The sequence below is a fragment of the Natator depressus genome, chromosome 3 (genome assembly GCF_965152275.1).
Source record: "Natator depressus isolate rNatDep1 chromosome 3, rNatDep2.hap1, whole genome shotgun sequence".
Lineage (NCBI taxonomy): Eukaryota > Metazoa > Chordata > Testudines > Cheloniidae > Natator > Natator depressus.
The window spans coordinates 47,477,504-47,498,799 of record NC_134236.1 but is presented as its reverse complement, the minus strand read 5'-3'; the positions used below and the strand labels follow the sequence as shown (position 1 = coordinate 47,498,799).

General features: G+C 40.4%; 1 protein-coding gene across 2 annotated transcripts in view; it reads right to left on the bottom strand.

Annotated features, from left to right (window-relative positions):
* Window positions 1-21,296, bottom strand: part of LRRC1 (leucine rich repeat containing 1) — a 168,828-nt gene that overhangs the window by 6,804 nt on the left and 140,728 nt on the right. The window contains exons 14-18 of one of the 2 annotated variants that reach the window (XM_074947835.1): window positions 19,772-19,978; window positions 16,705-16,956; window positions 13,823-13,912; window positions 13,062-13,139; window positions 10,567-10,662 (exon numbers count right to left, since the gene is read on the bottom strand). In XM_074947835.1, coding sequence (XP_074803936.1) covers window positions 10,567-10,662; window positions 13,062-13,139; window positions 13,823-13,912; window positions 16,705-16,956; window positions 19,772-19,978 — 723 coding nt within the window. The remainder of the gene's footprint in view (window positions 1-10,566; window positions 10,663-13,061; window positions 13,140-13,822; window positions 13,913-16,704; window positions 16,957-19,771; window positions 19,979-21,296) is intronic. The other variant, XM_074947836.1, reaches the window with a different exon arrangement.

The following is a 21,296-nucleotide window of genomic DNA, read 5'->3' as shown; positions in this document are numbered from 1 at the left end:
AAGTGTTCCATATTTTTATGCTCAAATAAATTTGTTAGTCTCTAAGGTGCCACAAGTACTCCTTTTCTTCTTACCACAAAGGTGGTCCATAGACATGCAAATAGTAAGAGAGTTTCAGGAGTCTGTTAGACTAGTTTGGCTGCAAAGAAGAATTCTTTCTACACTGGGGACAACACCTGATACCTGTCAGGCTGCAGAACTGGGCTGACATCAGAATCCAAACATCCTCTGGTCAGAGCAAGCAGAGGCATTCCTCTAATGATTTGGATTTGATGTGATGCAGTATGAATGTCGTGGATAATTCAGATCAATGGGGATAAACAGAATCAAAAATACTGTTCAAACACCTTCTGCCCCTCCCCACCCCAATCCCACCGCTCCCCTCTTGAGGACTCCTGACCAATTTAACAACATTTAAAAGCCTTTGTTTAAGTTTGTTAGCATATGCATTGTGTTGTTAAAGCCATATAAAGAATGAATGCCCTCCCTAGGGCTGTTCTGCTCCTTTAAGGAGCAGAGTGCACCTCCTCCCCCAGAGGTGGGGGGGCTAGCCCCAAGTCTTTCCGGTACCCCGTACTGCTAAAAATCTCGTTGGTACTGCGTACTAGAGAGTACCACCCTACTTGCACTACTGCTTTTATCAAAACCAGAGAACGCAAAAAGAACTCAGATTATAGTGAAAGCAACTGAACACTAAACCTCAATATCTGCAGTTCTAAGGCACTCAAAATATACAGAGGCTTAGCGTGCTAATGGAAGTCAGCCCGGAAAGGTCACACAAGCCTTATTCTGATCTCACCAGGAGTTTTACAGCAGTGTCTCTCTATTGACAGTGTGCTGGTTACTCCTGATTGACTCTGGTGTAAGTGAGAACGGAATCCACTTGTTGATCCCACTTATACCAAATTAATTTTTTCTCTGGAACTTTTTTTTTTTTAGAAAAATTGCTATGTTCTCAGGTTCATCCATTGCACAAGCAAGACACAATATTCAAATGCCTTTCACTATGGGGATCTGAATTTGAGGGACAAAACTTTGCTAAGAGTCTGGAAATAGTTCTGTCCTGGGGCCGGTTTTGTTCAATATCTTCATAAATGATCTGGAGGATGGTGTGGATTGCACTCTCAGCAAATTTGCGGATGATACTAAACTGGGAGGAGTGGTAGATACGCTGGAGGGGAGGGATAGGATACAGAAGGACCTAGACAAATTGGAGGATTGGGCCAAAAGAAATCTGATGAGGTTCAATAAGGATAAGTGCAGGGTCCTACACTTAGGACAGAAGAATCCAATGCACCGCTACAGACTAGGGACCGAATGGCTAGGCAGCAGTTCTGCGGAAAAAGAACTAGGGGTGACAGTGGACGAGAAGCTGGATATGAGTCAGCAGTGTGCCCTTGTTGCCAAGAAGGCCAATGGCATTTTGGGATGTATAAGTAGGGGCATAGCGAGCAGATCGAGGGACGTGATCGTTCCCCTCTATTCGACACTGGTGAGGCCTCATCTGGAGTACTGTGTCCAGTTTTGGGCCCCACACTACAAGAAGGATGTGGATAAATTGGAGAGAGTCCAGCAAAGGGCAACAAAAATGATTAGGGGTCTAGAGCACATGACTTATGAGGAGAGGCTGAGGGAGCTGGGATTGTTTAGTCTGCAGAAGAGAAGAATGAGGGGGGATTTGATAGCTGCTTTCAACTACCTGAAAGGGGGTTCCAAAGAGGATGGCTCTAGACTGTTCTCAATGGTAGCAGATGACAGAACGAGGAGTAATGGTCTCAAGTTGCAATGGGGGAGGTTTAGATTGGATATTAGGAAAAACTTTTTCACTAAGAGGGTGGTGAAACACTGGAATGCGTTACCTAGGGAGGTGGTAGAATCTCCTTCCTTAGAGGTTTTTAAGGTCAGGCTTGACAAAGCCCTGGCTGGGATGATTTAACTGGGAATTGGTCCTGCTTCGAGCAGGGGGTTGGACTAGATGACCTTCTCGGGTCCCTTCCAACCCTGATATTCTATGATTCTATGAACAGATCTTGTCTAAATTAAATTTCTTTACTCTGAGTGAAGGAGATAATTCCTACTCATGCCTGATAAAATTAATTATATATAGCTTTTTAAAAAATAATAATTTTTATCAGAAGAGTCTAATAATGTGTCTGAGAATTGCAGTAGTGAATGTATTTATCAACTTCCCCAAAACTTAGATAATACTGACATCTGCTGGCTTTTAAATTAATACAATAAGGTGATGGTTAAATAAAGACAAGACAGATGACACAACCTGCGCTCAAAGAAAACTTAAAGGAAGTTAAAGATACAAGAATGACTTAAACAAGTTTCACAGACTTGCATGACTTTTCATGTCATGCAGCCCATGTGCATTATTCATACATACACATAATGTCCATGTGATAAATTGCAGAGGTATCATTTGCCATGACCTGCATAATTCAAAAGGAGCTTTGCCTATCAGGATAAAGTTAGTAACTATGTTACCTGAGCACCGAAGTGGCTGGCGGAGTAATTAGACAGATAAAATAGGTAGACATTATGATCTCTTCCAGATCTTTAAACATCTCAGGCACACAACTGCATACAAACATGCACATGAAACTGCCTGCCTAAATTTATGCATGCAATAAGACTTTTCTCTATACTAGAGTTTTAAAACATGTTAGTTAAAATGTTCTAGCTGACATGAAACAGACAAGCCCTAAATGCTTCATCTTTATCACCATGTGTAACAGTGGGTTTTTTCATTAAAAGAAAGAGCCTTAGCCTTAATGAACTGATTGTGTGTTGAGGTATTATGTCAAACTTCAATAGACAGCCCAGAAGACATGCAAATAAAAGTGTGAATTCATTACTGCCAAAGAGATATGAAAGAGAAGCAAACACTAACGTGGCTGCTGGGGCCACCCAACCCCAAAATGCTGACATCAGTGACAGCAAGGTTATAAAATCCTTCCTCTGTCCTTTGGAATCTGCTGCTGTCTGTCCATTGCCCAGCTCCAAACACTGTTGTCCAGGAGAGCGAGGCATAAACCCTTCCAATGCCCTTGGGAACAATCTTGCAGACTCACTCTCGATTGTGCTTGTCTGAGTCTTCGGAGACAAGGTTAAGGATCTGGTGCTTCTCTTGGTTATTTTTTTAATACATCATGAGGTATGTAAGAGGAGACATATATATATTATATATTTCCCAATTGTGTTGTACTTTTTAAAAATTGTGTATTTCCTGTGTTGTTGGGGCAGAGGAGTCAAGCTTAAAAGAGAATTGTATTTTCTCCCCATTCTTCTCCTTAGTTGGTACTAGTATAATTCTCCCCGAAGAAACAAGGAAAAAACAAGGAAGCTGAAATTAGGGAAAAATGCACAGCTCAGACTTAGCAAAAGGCAAAAAGGATGGAGAAAGACAAATGTGTTTCCTCATTCGTAACTCCCTTCGGCCACAGCAGGTTTAGATGTCGTTTAAGCTGCTGATTAGCAGGCTTCACTCCATCTCCCTCATCTTCTAATGTATCATTAAATATGGTTTTGTCTGAGGGCAGTTCTACACTGCGGGGCTAAGTCAACCTAAATTACACAGCTCCAGCTACGTGAATAATGTAGCTAGAATTGACATACCTTAGCTTGACTTAGTGCAGTGTCTATACCATGCTGGGTCGATGGGAGAAACTCTCCCATTGACTTACCTTATGCTTCTCGTTCCAGTGGAGTATTGGAGTAGACGGGAGAGCGATTGATTTAGCGGGTCTTCTCAATACCCGCTAAATCGACCCCCGGTGGATCAATCACCACGCATCAATCCCCCAGTAAGTGGAGACAAGCCCATTTTATCACTTAGAATCAAAGTGAGCTTGTCTACCCAGGAGGTTAGTGCACAGTAAGCCAGAGTGTGAATTTATACCACACTAGCTACTCCCTACTCATTCCCTATGTGGACACTCTTAGTCCACACTAGAAGTACCCTTGAGTGGCTCAGCTCGATATGCTTAAGTGTACTTTTAGTGTGAAGTATGTTTGTCCACACAGAGAATTAGCGCAGAGTAGTTAGGGTGTGAATTTAAGGCGCTCTAACTTGCTGCTCACTAACTTCCCACATAGACAAGCCTTAGAATCAAAGCCACCAACATACAGTGCTGAAATATCAGACAAAGCCATACTGAGTGATGCGCCCTAAATTAGATACAGAAGGACTTGATTCTCCTGTGTCTTTCATCTTGTGTAGTCATTTACAGCCTGATCCTTCAAAGCAGTTAAGAACATGCATGGTTTTTCTCAAATGAATTGTCCAATTGACTTCACAGGGACTACTCACATGAGCAAGCTATGTTTGTGCCTAAGTGCTATGTAGGAATGGATCCATACAAAGTGGATGTAAAATGCAACCAAATCAAAATGCTTGCAACTTGCACCCACTTGCAGAGGAGTAAATGCCTAGACAAGAGGCAAGCCAGTTGAGAAGCAGATCTTATAATCTCTAAAACTACCTAATTAGAAGGGAATCTTAAAAAACTGATCTGACCACACTAGGGACCATGTAGGTGTTTTTGATCAATGATAATGCAATTCTTCATAGAAAACTTTAGGGGTCTGAAAAGAATATCAAATCATGTAATGTCAGGATAACAGGTTTCTCAAAGCATTCACTCTGAGAAGCTTTGTTTGTTGTTTGAAACAATTTTGGAACAAAAGTCTGATGATCACTGAAGAGGATTAAAGCATTCTGTAGTCCATTTAAATGGTATCTTCTGACTTCTGCTTCTTTGAGCTGAACATTCAATTACTTTTGCTCCAATAAAATGACGAAGATGAGGTGATGTCTGAAGTATGGAGAAGGAAAATTTATCGCATTTCTGTGAAAAGTTTACATTTTCCTGAGATAGCAGAAACTACTAGGAATGGAAAGAAGTTATTGATGCTTACATTTGAGTTTTTAATCAGTCCTCCGTTAGGAGGGCATTTTCTTGCAAGGCCTGGATTGACTGTAGATGAAAAGGATTTGTCCATTTTGATTCTGATTGATGTAAAGATTTTCTTGGATCATGTCTGAACAATGCGAATGAAAGGCAGAGTGATGCGTGCCCAGATGGTTCAGTGCAAGTGGGGGGGGGGGGAGCTTGCAAATTGAAGGGCAGACACATTAATTGAGATTATCACAGCCAAGGCTTTCCACACCAGGGTTTTTTTGGTTGGTTGGTTGGTTGGGGTTTTTTTTTTTTTTTTTGGGGGGGGGGGGGTTTGCATTGCCACCCTCAGAAGGAGAGCTTTACTCTGCACACTCATTGGCCAGTGCCACCCCACTTTGGGGGCTGTGCTGATGAACTGTAGGACCTCTTGCGTAGCGGTGACTATGAACATCCTTTACCACCACAATTCTTCTGCAGATTGAGAGAGAATGAGCCAGCCCCTAGAATAGTCTGGGAGTTAGGACATTTCTCTGAGCTGTGGGAGACTCAAGCTCAAGCCCCTGCTATGCTTGATTCAGACCAGGGACTTAAACCTGGGTCTTGTACACCTCAGGTGTGTCCTGATCACCAGACTATCTGGTTCTCTAGGGTGGGTCTTGCACAGTTTCTCCTGTTGGAGCTGTTCCATTTTGTATAAATAATTAAATATTCATTGAATGAGAGACAGATTCTCTAGTCCAGTAGGTAGGGTACACACCTGGGATGCAGGTGACCTAGGTTCAAGTCCCTGGTCTGAATCAGGTCTCTGTTTCATCCAGATGAGGAATGGGAAATTTTTTTTAATTTCCAAAAGTTTCATAAGATGGGGGAAATTATTCCCATTCAACTCTGCATAAATAATAAGGTGTGATTGATGATTTCAATGATGGGGGAGAGGGATTTCCTTAAAACTGAGGACCACCTATGGGAATACATGCCCAACTCGCCTTGAAATAATTGTAGGCTTCTTTGAAAAATCTGCAATAATTAGTAATTAGGGCTGACTGTATTGGTAAATGACATATAACACTACAACAGAGGAAACATGGGAAATTTGCGGGTTTAAGGTAGAAAGATAAGAAAAATGAATTTTAATGGACACTGGGGAGATATCACATGACAGGATTTGGAAACAATATTAAGTCCAAACAGCCTGGTAATATTAAGGAATCATTAGGTCAAAAGTTGCAACAAAGATGGACCAGAAAAGAAGCAGGACATGCTGACACACTTCAGAAGAGAAGAATAGGTGATGCTGATAACATTCGTATTGGAGAGAGTCCACTGCAATGCAAACTCAGACTTGGAGAATAAGGTTTGATTTCTTTTAAACAGAGGATCAGATGTCTAGTCTCCAGAAACAGCAGCAGATACTGAAGACTGAGAGGAACAGAACAACAGAAAATCACGTTCTTGGAGAAAGCCAGGCAGTGCAGGTGGGTTAGGGTCAATGCAGAAGCAGCACTATTACTCCATGAGGAAAAAGAGGAAGATGGCGAAGATAAAGAAACAGAATTAGATAAAAAGCATGCAGAATCCGAGACAGCATAGTATGGGGGCAAGCTTGAGTGATGTGTTCCTTTTGGAAATAGGTGAAGTCAGGACTTGCTCTGAAAGCACAGAGATCCACAAGCAGTGATTTGAGTCCCATAGCATTAGGTTATTTTTTCAGCCTTTGATCTTTTGGCTTCTCAGGACTTTTGTACACAACTAAAATAACTACATCAGTTTTAATTCAAGCCTTTTTGCAAGTCTGTGTGTGGACACTCTTTTGTGGACTCAGAATGTCTTACTCTGATTTAGTTTAAATTAGTAAGGAATCAACTTAAGCTAACCCACACTAAGACACTTCTATTCTGAAAGAAGAGTGTCCTTACAGAGGTACCCCAAAATAACAAAAGATGCAGTTATTTTGCTGTGGGAGTGTCAGTAATTTTTATGCATAGCTATGGCAAGTTTGTAAAGTTTGTCAGTGAAAACTATATTTCATTGTAATTTGAGTTTTTGAGATTGTAAATTTCAAAAGTTAAACTGGTCAATCACAAATTTTAAAAAAGCTAGTCTGTTTCTAAGGGCTAGTCTAAACTAGAAGCGCTATATTTGTGCAGCTGCACTGGTGCAGCTGTGCCACTGTAGTGCATCTGGTGAAGATACTCTATGCTGACGTGAGAAAGCTCTCCCATCGGCATAATAAATCCACCTCTGCCAGAGGCGGTAGCTATGTTGTTGGGAAAAGCTCTCCTGCCAACATAGCACTGTCCACACAGGTGCTTAGGTTGGTGTAACTTATGTCACTCAGGGGGGTGGCATATTCACATCCCTGATCAACGTATATTATACTAAAGTAACTGGTAGCATAGACCTGGCCTAATTTTTACTTTGAAAAACAGTGATGCGGTGTGAAAGAGATTTTCTTGTTTGTCCAACTAATTACTGATAATTCAAAGTGGCATTAAAGCTGAAGGCTGGCATGTAAGCATTTGGATTTTGGACTAGTTAAAATTCAAATGAGCCTTTTAAAATAATCTGGAGCAACCAGCTCTTTGAAGAATGGAAGACCAGAGAGGAGAAATTGAATCTGTTGGAGACAACATCTTTTGTCATGGCAGTGATACGATCTGTGGAGACATCATTAAAGCATAGGAGATAAAAGAGGCCAGGCAGGATGTTGAAAGAACAGAAGTATGATTAATAATAAAAGGGAGAGTTTTTCCTGATTAAAAACACACAAAAGTGTTTTATTTCTGAATTTATAATTTAATAAATGTAGCAAAAGATGTTCCTCTCTGTTTTTGAGGCATGATCAGAAATACAGGGGAGAAGAATACTCTGCTAAGGACAGAAAGATCATTAAAATGTTACATCCTAGATCTTTAATAAGAGGAAGATTCTAGCCCACCAGAGCTTTAGTAAGAACCTTCTGCACCATCTAGTCCATCCCTCTGAATACTATTGGTCTTTTATCCAGATGTCTGGACCCAATGCTGCAATCCTTTCTCAGGGAAAACTTCCACCTAGGGTCAACAGGAGCTGTGCCTGAGTAAAGTCGGAGTAAGAATATAAGATGAGGTATTGACTACATCCAAAGTCAATAGGATAACATTCCCAAAGAGATGAGAGTCCCAGAGAGTGTTGTATATTCCCCTCTGCCAAAGGCACAGTAGTATGCACAAGTCAGCATAAAGACTTCTGTGAGTAAGTCTCTTGCAGAGACACATTTACAAAGATTTCAATGCAAAAATTTCTCTGCAGAAAATATGTGCTGAAGCACCTCACCACCTGAAACAGCTCTAGCTAGCTGGCTCCTTCAGGGCCTCCTGCTCTAAAGTGGCCAGCATCGTCTGACCTGTCCCCTCCTCTTCTCACAAAGGGCTGGCTAGCTGGTCATATCCGGAAGGAAATATCATAGAAGCCAGCTGGGTTATGTTACCATCAGGAGATAACATGGGAAGTGGTCAGTTTCTCTCCTCAGCAGAAATCAAAGGGAGAAGCCAACAAGCTCCTTCTACAAAAGATTTGGTCAGCCAACCACCATATTAACCAGCCTTTTCAATCATGTTCCCGTTGAATTGCAGTGATGATGTCTGACAGACTATTAGCCTCGAATATCTGCTAATACCTCTTAAGAGGATATTAACTCTGCCTAGAGTTGGTCAGAAAAACTTAAGGCAGTTCATTCTAAATCAAAAAGCTTCAGGAAATCATGTCAATTTTGCCAACATTTTGTTGTGGACAAAAACTGAAAAAACAAAGTTCCTACAACATTGACCTGTTCTGTTTTGCTGTTTTGTTTTGAAATGACATTTCATTTCTATTTTTTATTTTGAATTATTATTATATAAGATCATATAAAAATAAAAAGTCAAATCAAAACATAATTAAACATTTCAATCATTCCAAAACTAAACAATTTTCAGAATTTTCCTTTGCAGAGAATTTCAAAGTTTCCAATTCAAAACACAGCCAAATTCAAAGTCATTTCATGTCCTCCAGCTTGATCTAGCTCTGATCTATTTTTGGTCATGTGACCAACTTGCAATCAAATTGCTTAAAAAATTCCAGAGGTTTAATAAAAACTGAATCATATGTTCATACATATTGTCATAAATATAAAGGGAAGGGTAACCGCCTTTCTTTATACAGTGCTATAAAATCCCTCCTGGCCAGAGGCAACATCCTTTCACCTGTAAAGGGTTAAGAAGCTAAGGTAACCCCGCTGGCACCTGACCCAAAATGACCAATGAGGGGACAAGATACTTTCAAATCTGGAGGGGGACAAAGGGTTTTGCCTGTCTGTGTGATACCTTTGCTGGAAACAGATCAAGGATGCAAGCCTTCCAACTCCTGTAAAGTTAGTAAGTAATCTAGCTAGAAAATGCGTTAGATTTTCGTTTGTTTTTTTTTGCTTGTAAAATTTGCTGTGCTGGAGGGAATGTGTATTCCTGTTTTTGTGTCTTTTTGTAACTTAAGGTTTTGCCTAGAGGGATTCTCTACGTTTTGAATCTGATTACCCTGTAAGGTATTTACCATCCTGATTTTACAGAGGTGATTCTTTTACCTCTTCTTCTTAAAATTCTTCTTTTAAGAACCTGATTGCTTTTTCATTGTTCTTAAGATCCAAGGGTTTGGGTCTGTGTTCACCTGTACAAATTGGTGAGCATTCTTATCAGCCTTCCCCTGGAAAGGGGGTGTAGGGCTTGGGGGGATATTTTGGGGGAAGACGTCTCCAAGTTGGCTCTTTCCCTGTTCTCTGTTTAAATTGCTTGGTGGTGGCAGCATATCAGGTTTTTAACCTAAGCTGGTTCCCAAGGCAAGAAAGAAATCTGTGCCTTGGGGAAGTTTTAAACTAAGCTGGTAAGAATAAGCTTAGGGGGTCTTTCATTCAGGTCTCCACATCTGTATCCTAGAGTTCAGAGTGGGGAAGGAACCTTGACACATATAAATTAGTGTAAAGAGCTTCCCCTGCCCCATTAGCTGTGTCACAGGCAGGTGTGGTTTGAGAGAGAGGCTGGAGGAAAGGGAACTGAAACAAAGTATTCTATTGGTAGATAGAACCACCTGGTACCAGCTCTAGGGGAGGCAGGCATTCCAGTATGAAGGCTCTAACTGAGTTAAAATTTGAGAGAATATTTTAGACAATGTGGTCACTCCTCTTTCCCTTGAGTATCCCTGGATTATACAGTATGTTCCGAATAGATAATGGGACAGTGCTCAGCAGCATCCCCAGCTAGGCCCAGATTTTCAAAAGAGCTGAGTTTCCATTTAAGCATCTAAGGAAAGGTCAGATTTACAAAAATATTCAGCACCCAGCATCTCCTAGTGTGGCACTTAAGGACAGATTTTCAAGAGACCCAAAAGAGTGAAAATCTGATTTCTTAGTTTGATTTCTCAATGGGAATTGAGCTCTTTTGGGATTTGGTCCTGATCATGGCTGCTGAGTATTTGATAATCTGAGTATTTGATAATGCAGTGTTTCTTTTATTATCCAACTTTTTATTAATTCAAAATTTTTGCTAATGTTGTCTCTCCGAATGCTAGGGCAGCATTTGTAACACAAGTCAAAAAATATTTGTGTAAGCATTGCTGTTTGTTCATTGAATTCACCATCTTCACTTACTGTTATGATGTGATTTACTGTCTGGAATGGGCTGCTTTTAGCTGGTGCTTCACCAGGACCAGAGTCAGGTGTGCTTGGTTCTAAAAGGATGGATCCCTTGAGGGGGGAAAAGAAAAAAAAAAAAGCATAAAATGACCACCTTTATTTTCTGGGTACTGCTAAAATAAAGGATAACTAACTCCCCCAAACTCAAATCAGCTTAAACAGTGACTAGACACATTATCATGTAGGATTCCACCAGGGTAAATTCAAGCAGAGTGGGCTAATTCCTCTCACTGTTCCTTAATTCACCGAATATGTGTGTTTGAGTTCTTGAAAAGGTCAGAACACTAAAAAATTGTAAAACGTAAAGCCAAGTGACAATTTTAGTTTCTTGAACTTACATTTGTCCTGTTGTCAAAACATTAAAACTCCTTTTTAAATATATTTTAATGTACTAATTCCTTTTCATCTCGCAAAAAAGTGAAATCTTTCCCCACATTTTAAAATATCTGAATTGTTCTGCTAATAGTGCCATCTTGTGGCATGCACAGGAAATACAGATACTTGTTGAACCAGCTGCATATTTGAGAAGGAATGTCTTCCCTTTTTGGTTCTTGATTTTACACGCTCACCAACTGAACAATATTTAGTAGCTAACACATGTTGAGTGACTCTGGGTTCTAAGAGATTATTACTGCATGAGTCCATACTGCACCACTGATTTTTAAGCAGAACTGTCTACTTATTTCAGTCAGGAATTCTACTTCAAAACTGAGGGCACAGTAGGGCCAATAGTAACTAGAAAAGTGGATTTATTTTGCAGATAATCTGCTGATATGAAATACATATGGATAAAATGTTTCTTTCAAATTTTCAGTTTGCCAAAATCCAACTGTTTTCAGGTAATAGTAGTCCTTTATTCAAAGAAAAAGTTTGTATTCACCCCTATGGAAAAGTCCTATAACATTTCACAGAGAATTATAACCTTTCCAAAGAATTTTACAGCCAACCTGTAGAATTCAACCACAGGAATATAATCCTCAATTAAATTCTATAGGGTAGTTTGAAACATTCAAGAGAAAGGATATCATTCTGTTAAATTCTATAATTCTTGGAGTAAATTTCTTGTAGAATCCTGTTTATTTTCTATACCTCCCTATTTTTTTATCCCGATAAATTCTCTAGGACTTTTCTATAAAAGGCTTTGTAGATCATGCATTATATCCCCAATGCAGACAACTTAATACATATTATGTATCTACCTTGATTCAACAAGAAACATCTCAGAATAAATAGTATTAACTCTAGGAAAAATAATAATAATAATAATAGAGTGCTAGCAACAATAATAAAAGGTTACTAGTTTGAGAACTATAGCTTGGAATAGTAGCACCACTGGGTCAGATTCATCCCAGGACAGCCCTGGCAAAGGCTGCTCAGAGGAAAATCCTGGCACAAAACATCTGCAATCTCCTCATTGGGGAAACCTGAGGGACCTACATGAATCAAAAGAACCGGTGGCACTAGTGGAGAAAAAGGCCTAAAGGTAGAGCAGCCAGACATACACACGTATTATTTAGCACATCTCATTTGAAGCCTGTATCAGTAGAGCAATTATGAGCTGACCTCCCCGGTGTGAGCATCCTCTTGAGGGCATAAGGAAGCGTAGTTTATACTTCCTGCACCAAGCTTTGGTAAATCTGGACTAATAAATCTAACTGAAGTAAATAAGAAACCTTCTCAGAATTAGTCATTGAGCTAATAAAGGCAGTGCATTTTCAGGTTCATAATAAGGCGTTCTTTTTTCTTTATGAATTAGCCATTAAAGATCAGGATATTTTGTTAAACGCTTAGAAAGTATAAGATCTGAAAAATATATGGTAAATAATGGGAATAAACTCAGAAGTCAAGGATGTCATTTCATGAACAAAGTAAAAACTATTTCCCCATGCTAATTTTTCCCCTACTGTTACTCACACCTTCTTGTCAACTGTTGGAAATGGGCCATCCTGATTATCACTACAAAAGTTTTTTTTCTCTCCTGCTGATAATAGCCCACCTTAACTGATTAGTCTAGTTATAGTGTGTATGGCAACACCCATTTTTTCATGTTCTCTGTGTATATATATTTTCCTACTGTATTTTCCACTGCATGCATCCGATGAAGTGGGTTTTAGCCCACGAAAGCTTATGCCCAAATAAATTTGTTAGTCTCTAAGGTGCCATAAGTATGCCTCGTTCTTTTTGCTGATACAGACTAACACACTACGACTCTGAAACATTTCATGAATGATTTGCATATTGAAACTAAAAACGGTTCCAAAGCTGCAAAGTCCAAATCTGGATCCAAAATTCCAAAATCTGGGATATTCAGATTAAGGATTTTGATTCAGGTGCATAAAAAAAAAAATCAGATTAAACATGTGTTTATAAGACCCAGTGGGGGAGGAGTAGGGAATTCTATCGCTCATGTAAGAAAATACAGCACTCCGTTATCAAATAAAGCTTTCTACCTCCAGCACTTTGTCTCCTCCTTGTACCCCAGTCAAGTCCTCTGGGCCATCTTTGGCCACCCTTGCAATTAAGATTGCCTGGTAACATAAAACACAAAATTTCAGATCCAACGGAGTTTATCCCATAGCTCTTGGATGTTAAAAAGTACATGTGCAGCAAATTGATTTTCAAAGCCTGTTGCTCAGCTGCCTCTAAATGAATATAAGCTAAATGTCTTAATTAACACATTAACAGAAAAATAAAACCACCCATTGCTGACTGACACAAACAGCAATAAACACAAGTCAGTAACAGTTTACCCAGCGCCACGAGGGACATATTTGAGAATAAGGATTTGAATGATAAACTGAGAAAAGACAAGCACTGTTCAAAAAGGGGTTAGGGTGAACGAACAAATGGGATGGAAGCTGCATTAGTGTGTGGGCTGCAAATGGAGTTACCTTGAATTCAGGTGGAAAATAACCAGTGGGATTTCAGCTGTGAGGCCTTCTTCTGGAACTAATTGTTCACATGATGCTTCCTTGCAAAGAGGCATCACAGTTAAAAGCTACTACCAACTTCAACATCTATCTTGGGGACAAATATAAGAATACCCTTTTGTTCCCCTTGTCAACTGTACTAATAAGCTTACAGCATTACATGGATGATGACTGATGATGACTTCAAAAAGAAAACAGCTAAATAGGCTAGCTTCCAAAAATTGCTTTTTTCCATCTCTTTCTGAAGATTACTTGGTAAATGTTGGAATAATGAAATGCACCTCATCATTTTCTTTATATGGAGATGAGCCCTTTCCACCAGCAATGCTAATACCAAGACTCCCCATTTGACTGCACACAGTAATGGTTATCTGCAAGAGAATTATAGTTAATAACAAGTGGCCTGATGAATCAAAACAGCACCCCATACATTACACAGGCAACAATACTGTAGTTCCCATTCTGTAAACAATCTATCTAATTCAACACAAAGAAAAATGGTGTTTATTCTTTAGTAATATCCTCTTCGCACGTACTACCACATGGAAGTATAGCCTTTACCTTTCCCAGAAGCACAAAGAAACACAGTATTTCCAGATCTAGATTTGAAAGCCATGCAGAGACAATTTTGGAAGCTTATATTTTCTCATCATGTCACCCTTATATACCGAGCAGTATATTAGTGGTTAGTCCCATTGCTTTTAAGAGTACTAATTATGGAGTCAGGTACTACTGAATGGATGAAATCCTAGCCCTATTGAAAGCTATGGCAAAACTCCCATTGGACTTCAATGAGGAGAGGATTTCACCCAACGTGAAATAGCTAGTGCTGTTGTATTCTGATCATCAGGTATCTATTTCAGAGAACAGGTGGGGTGATCAAATTATTTCTTTCACATCAATGATTTATTGAGCATTTGCCTTGGCAACAACACTATTTCTATGCATGCGTCACAGCGAATTGTAAACCCCTTTTTTGGAAAAGTTTTTATACTCACTTTGGGTTGAAATCCCATACACATTCTTTTCTGGACCAGGTAATTACAGTTGATCAGCACTAAATTGGATTTAGACTGCTCTTTTTAGAGCTACTGTAATGTAATCTTCTCCTTTTTTTAAAATCAACATTTTTCAGACTACTAGCTCATTAAATGGTAAAGGCCTTTTGGTTTTAAAAAAGCAAGGGAATTCAGAGTTAAAGCTGACATTGTATTCTTACTGCACTCTCACATCCCTAGAAATTTTAGTACATCTGGGCAACATCTTTGTACCATATTCTGCATCTCCAGTCCCTACAACACAGGCCAAATGGAATTCGTTTAGGTCACAACGACAACTTAAATTAACCATTACTTTTGCAAGTTCTATTTGATGGTTTTCATAAACAATGTCATTGATATTGAAAACCAGAAATAGCTTGCAAACACAATTCTAATACAGCAAATATTAGGTAAGGAAAACCATTTAAAATTGAAATTGAGCTGGAAGATAAATAAGGTTTCATCCATCAGTCATGTGTGTAGCTGAGATGCTCTTACTTTTGCTGCTTTTGCTAACACCTCTAAAGCAATCAGAACTTGGATTTTTTTTAAATTTTACATTCAGGATTTTTCAATACAGCTGTGGTTTTAAACCACTCAGACAGTGTATTTAATTAATATTACAGTTCTAACATGGTGTGTTGATTTGTAACTAATTATATTTAAACGTGCAAGAAAATGCCTTATTATACTGATTAAAAAACCTACAGCACTTATATTACGCTCCATTTACCATGGAGTCCAACCCCTATTTATGCTCAGCCTGAGTAGTCCCATTGAATTCAATAGGACCATTCATGAGAGTAAAGTTAGTCACATGCACCAAAGCTCACAAGACCATCATTTCCCACAACGCTTCATTGATCTCATCAGGCTAGACTATAGCCTGGTCTGTGCATCCACATAGGGGAGTAAGACCATCCCTTACATTCCTGTACAGCTTCCCCAGGCTCCAGTGCCATATGTGTGCATTATGTAGCTGCTATTAGCCCTAACTTAACCAAGTGGGTAGGGAGAGGGTCTGTGCTCCCTCCAGCATGCTGGCCAGCAGAGAGAGAACTCAGCATGGGGAGGGATCATAATTTACTACTGGTATGAACCTGCATCAAGCACTACCCCCTAGAGCAAGCCTCTGAGGCATGAAGTTCCTTCTCTGTGCTGCTTCAGGGGAGGTGCACCTAGGCCATGTCATGCCATGCTCAGGGCTATGGTCAAACCATGATCTAGTCTCCCCTCCCCTCCCCACTACACACACACACACACACACACACAGTAGTTTTTTCCATAAATCCAAGGCCCAGTTTTGCAATTCCCACTCATAACAGTAGTCCTTGCTCATCTGAGCATTCCCACCAATTGCAAAGAGATATTCAAGTATGCAAGGTCTGTAAAAACAGGTAAGGGTCTGTAAGGCTGTGTCTTTAATTGTGAGTCACTAAGGCCCAAATATCCATAAGTAACCACTGGTTTTGGAAGCCCAACTAGAGACACCTTGGGAATGGATCTCCATAGATGTGGCGCATCCACAACTCCCAAGGACTTCATTTGCACTTGCACTTGTGAGTGTTCAGCCCTTCTGAGAAATCATCCCACAGTGTCTGAAGCTGGGCATTCAAAAATTTAGTCACCCAAAATCAGGGGCTTCTTTTCAAAAATTTGGCTACAAATAACTCAGAATATGGACCAACCCCTGTTCCCACTAAAGCCAATGGGAACAGGAATGGACCCCGGACAGCATTATATGAATATGTTGTAGGTCAGATGAGGATATTTCTTGTCTTTATATATCCAGAGCCGGCTCCAGCTTTTTTGCCGCCCCAAGCGGCGAAGGAAAAAGAAAAAAGAAAAACCAGCCTGGTTGAGCCGCCGCCAAAGTGCTGCCGGAGAGGAAGAGAGGGACTGCAGGGCCTGCTGCCGAATTGCTGCCAAAGACCTGGACGTGCCGCCCAGATGACGCTTTCTATTGGCCGCCCCAGGCACCTGCTTCCTTTGCTGGTGCCTGGAGCCGGCCCTGATATATCACACTTAAAAACGGTCTCCTTTAAATTCAAAGCTTCTCAGATAAACCAAGAGTCACAGAACAGAGCGGGAGTGAAAGGCTCTTCAGGGAGATGCTGCATTACCTTTAATGGTGGCTGTGTCACCTCTGCAGCTCTTGGAACTTGCTCTTTCGTTTCCTCTGGAAACCTGTTGATGTCTGCTGGAAAGCTGCCTGCTGTGGAGGCAGGAGCCTGTGGCTTGTTGTTAGCCTCTGGAAAAGGCTTCACTTTCACTGCTGCTTTGTGCTTTTCCTGAACAGCTGCTCTAGGGTTTCTTTGATCTTTAATGTTGTCATCAGTGTCAAAAAGACTGCCAGAAAACTTGGATATCGGCTCCTGTTTGTTAGAGAAAGACAAAACAACAGAAATGTAAATGCCTAATTACTGTCTAGGAGTCTGGACATTATATTCAGTAAATTAGTGTCATTTTTCTCTATCACATGGGTGTAGATCAGGGGTAACTCTACTGAAGACGCTAGACTTAACTGTGTCTTTCAAATTCATATACAGAGGGGATCCTCCATGCAACTGCCTCTGTGGCACCACCTCCCATTTCTCAGTGCCCTGTGGAGCATGTGAGGCAGGTTTGGGATTCACAAGCAATGGTAGGGGACTGGGTAAGGGTGAAGGTGGGCAGTGGTTGGCCTCTCCTTAGCAGGGTTGAGGCCTCTGCCTGCTCTGAATCCATGGAGATAAAATAATGCAGCCTGGGAATGGATTACCTAATATGCGGAACCTCCTCTGCAGTGGGAATCTTCCACTAAGGGAGTGGGGGGCCAGCTGGAATCCCTGGTACAACAGCTACATTGGAGCCATGCTGCCAGGAAGTGTGAATGGGGCAATGGAGGCACATACATGGTGCAGAGGCATAGGTCCTCCATGCAGATGACCTTATGTCATTTGTGAATCTCCAGAGATTCGTGTAGTAACCCCAGGATCCATGAGAAGGTGGTGATCCAACCCATTGTTTTTAGCTCAGGCTCCAAGAGATAGTGAAGAAGAATGTATGTATAAACCATCCACATAAAACATCCCCAATAATTCATTCAGGCTGGGGAGTTCCTTCAGACAGCTCTGGTTTCAAAGAGCACTAGGTTTTCCATCTTCACACATGCAATTTTATTTTTCTTGATGCTATTTTTATTAGAGAGGAGTTAGCAAGCTGGCTAAACAAATCTCAGCCCCTCTCTTCTAAATTGGCTCCATGGGTACAGGGTTTCCATATTTATATACGGCTGTTTTTCTCTTTCTAACTTGGCAGCTAAAGGTTTGGATCAGATCTGTTGACTATTGTTACTCCTTTACTCCTTTAGTTGGAAGTAGGGCAGTCAAACGATTAAAAGATAAAAAAAGTGGAATCTACAAGTTGAAGCACAAAAGGTCATATGAATGTTTAGCATATCTGGCACGTAAATACCTTGCAAACCGGCTACAGCAGTGCCATGCAAACGCCTGTTCTCACTTTCAGGTGACATTGTAAATCAGAAGCAGGCAGAATTATCTCCATAAATGTAAATAAACTTGTGTGCCTTAGCGATTGACTGAACAAGAAGTAGAACTGAGTGGACTTGTAGGCGCTCAAGTTTTATGTTGTTTTGTTTTGGAGCACTGTTATGTAAAAAAAAAAAAATCTACATTTGTAAATTGCACTTTCACGATAAAGAGATTGCACTGCAGTACTTGTATGAGGTGAATTGAAAAATCCTATTTCTTTTTTTATCTTTTTCACAGTGCAAATATTTGTAGTAAGAAATTATATAAAGTGAGTACTATATACTTTGCATCCTGTGTTGTAATTGAAATCAATATATTTGAAAATGTAGAAAAACATCCAAAAATACTTATAATAAATTTAAACTGGTATTCTATTATTAACTGTGTGTTTAAAACTGTGATTAATTGCAACTATTTTTTTAACCTAGATAATATGTTTTTCGTTAATCACTTGAGTTAACTGCATTTAATTGACAGCCCTAGTTGGAAATAAAATTATTTAACATACACACGTGTATGAACAACTGGGCCAGGATTTCAGCCTCTCTTTCTAAAGTTGCAGTACTTAATACAAAGCAAGACAATAGGCCTAATCCTACCAACCTTCCTAGAGCAAAACTCCTGGTCCTTATCAGGCCATTGATTTTTAAGGCTAGATTGTGGCTTTGCTACAAACCTTGTGCATGGGGTACAGAGTAGCTGCACCAGCCTGGGGCAGAACAGTTAAGGGACTCTGGCTCTGAGGAACAATTTCCTCACTACTTCCTCCCCCTTGATCCAAGCAGTATAAATTTGCTGCTGGCCTGTACCACAAGCAAAGTACAACCACCTCTGGCCAGCTCAGTTCTGCTGGTCAGTGATTTAAGGGGGGGGGGGGGGAGGAACCAAGGTTCTGCCTACATGCTTCAGGGGTACGAGCAGCTTGAGCACCATGTGGGGAATAAGGGGAGCCTTTACATGAGTAAGTACACCAAGTCCCAACTTAGCTTTTAGACAGCACTGGTCAAGGATTTATATACTGATCTCTGTAAGGACTGTACTGAAGCCAGCGTTATCCAAATAACCTACATTTACTCAATTCAAAATATTCAGACTTCTATAACTTTTCCACGCTAGCATTTGTATAGATATAACTAATTAACATGAGACCCCTTGTCTCTGGAATTCACTCTCCATTCCCCTCCTTATTCCCCAATAGTCTGAATCCACTGATCATCAAGGTATGCTGAATAGCCCATTTCACTAGAGCTGGGGGAGGCATGTCGATATGGAAGGCTAGGTATTTCTAGGGAAACAGAGGATATTTCTATTTTCCATTGCTGGCCAGATTTTTTTTAAGTGTGGGTTTGGGGCTCTGCCCCAAGTGGTTTTGTTTTAGACAATTGTTAAGGCTCCTAGAATCCGGGAGAGGCATCTGCTTAAATGTATTTCAATCAAAATAAATAAAGGCCTGAAGGTGATTCCATCTCCTCCACCACAAAACACGAACAGGAACACTGAAACTATGGATTAGAACAGTGACCAGGCCAGTTCAGGAAGCTATAGCTCCTTTCTAACCAGGAGCATCCAGATGTTCATCGAATCAAAAATTGAATGGGTTGAATATATTTTTAATCTACTAGATTATGTCTGTGAGATTGTAAAGGAAGCTACTTACATCCTCATCAGGATCCTCCAATTCCTCTGCTTCTTGCTCAGGACTGACTCTCCCTTCCTTCCAATTTTCATTGCCTGAGTTGAATTTATACACATTGCCATCACGAAAACTTTCTTTTCCCTTTAATGAGGCCCAGCGAGAGCTCTGCGAGCTCCAGTTATGGCCGCTATAGAGTTTAGGAGACTTGGGAAGCCACTTAACAGAGTCCTGGTGAAGAAGAATAAAACAAGACAAGAGGCAATGAATAGATTTTTAAAATGTGACTGTATTACTGTCAATATCTACCTAGCAAGGAGATGGTCTGGCTAATATGGTTGAGTGTTTCATCATCACATAATTCTTCATTGGCTTACATGGAGGTAAGCACTGCACCTAGGAAAGTGCCTTTAGTCCAACAGAGACAGTTAAGGTATGCCCACACTGCAATTGAAGGTATGATTTGCATTAGGTTTAATCTAGTTAACACACTAGTTTTAATCTAGCTAATACACTTAAAGGTGAAGACCATCTACACGCTGTTTTGACCTGTGCTAGCTAGATTAGAGCTAGCGTGAGCACACATACCTGAGCTACAACTCCTACAGCTCATACTCAATTGCAGCATAGATGTACCCTTAAGGAGTAAGCAGGCTGTAGTGGTGGCATGGGGTATGATCCGAGATCAGCCGGCATTGAATCGAGGCCACATTCAGCATCTTAAAGGGGGAGCTCACTGCTTACACTCAGATAAACACAATTGGCAACATTGTCCGTGAGAGCACCAGGTAGTGGCTTCTATACTGTCCTGTTAAAACAAACGGTCTGATAGAGCAGCCACAACTTCACCCGCTGGTTCTCCCCATCTCTTGATGCAGAATCCCAGTGATAGTTAAGTGTTTGCTTTCACTGCCCTTGGAACGAAGTGCTTTATTTTAAAAGCATTGCCAACAAAAGATAAGAAAACAGTAAATTAGCATTTTTTTAAAAAGTTCACGGATATCTAAAGCACTGTGAAAAAGCCAAGGCACAAAGGAAAGGGGGAACTTTGAGAGCCACATAGCATGCTATTATAATTTACCGTGTGGTAATTTAGTCCAGTTTTCACAACATGTGGGCCTCTCATTAAAGCTATACAAAAATAGTTCTCTTTTCCCACCCAAACTTACACATTTCAGAGAGCTTTGCAGTTACACAATGTGTGGACCCTAGAAAAGTTGCATGTAAAGATGGGTGATAGTGGTCACACATCATCAAATGTACATATGTTCTCTTTGAACAAACTCCTTAAAGCTACAGTATTGACCCTGGAAATGAGGCAGCAGCTAGGGAGGTTGGTGTTGGGAAAGCATCAGTTCTTTTACATTGCACTTATACAATAGCTTCCATCTGAGGATCTCAAAAGCATTTTACAGCCTAAGAACATTTCTATAATTGGTAGGTATTATTCTCATTTTACAGATGGAGAAACCGAGGCACACAGGTTACACGCCCCACATAGAATCATAGAAATGTAGAACTAGAAAAGGACCTTTATAGGTCATCTAGG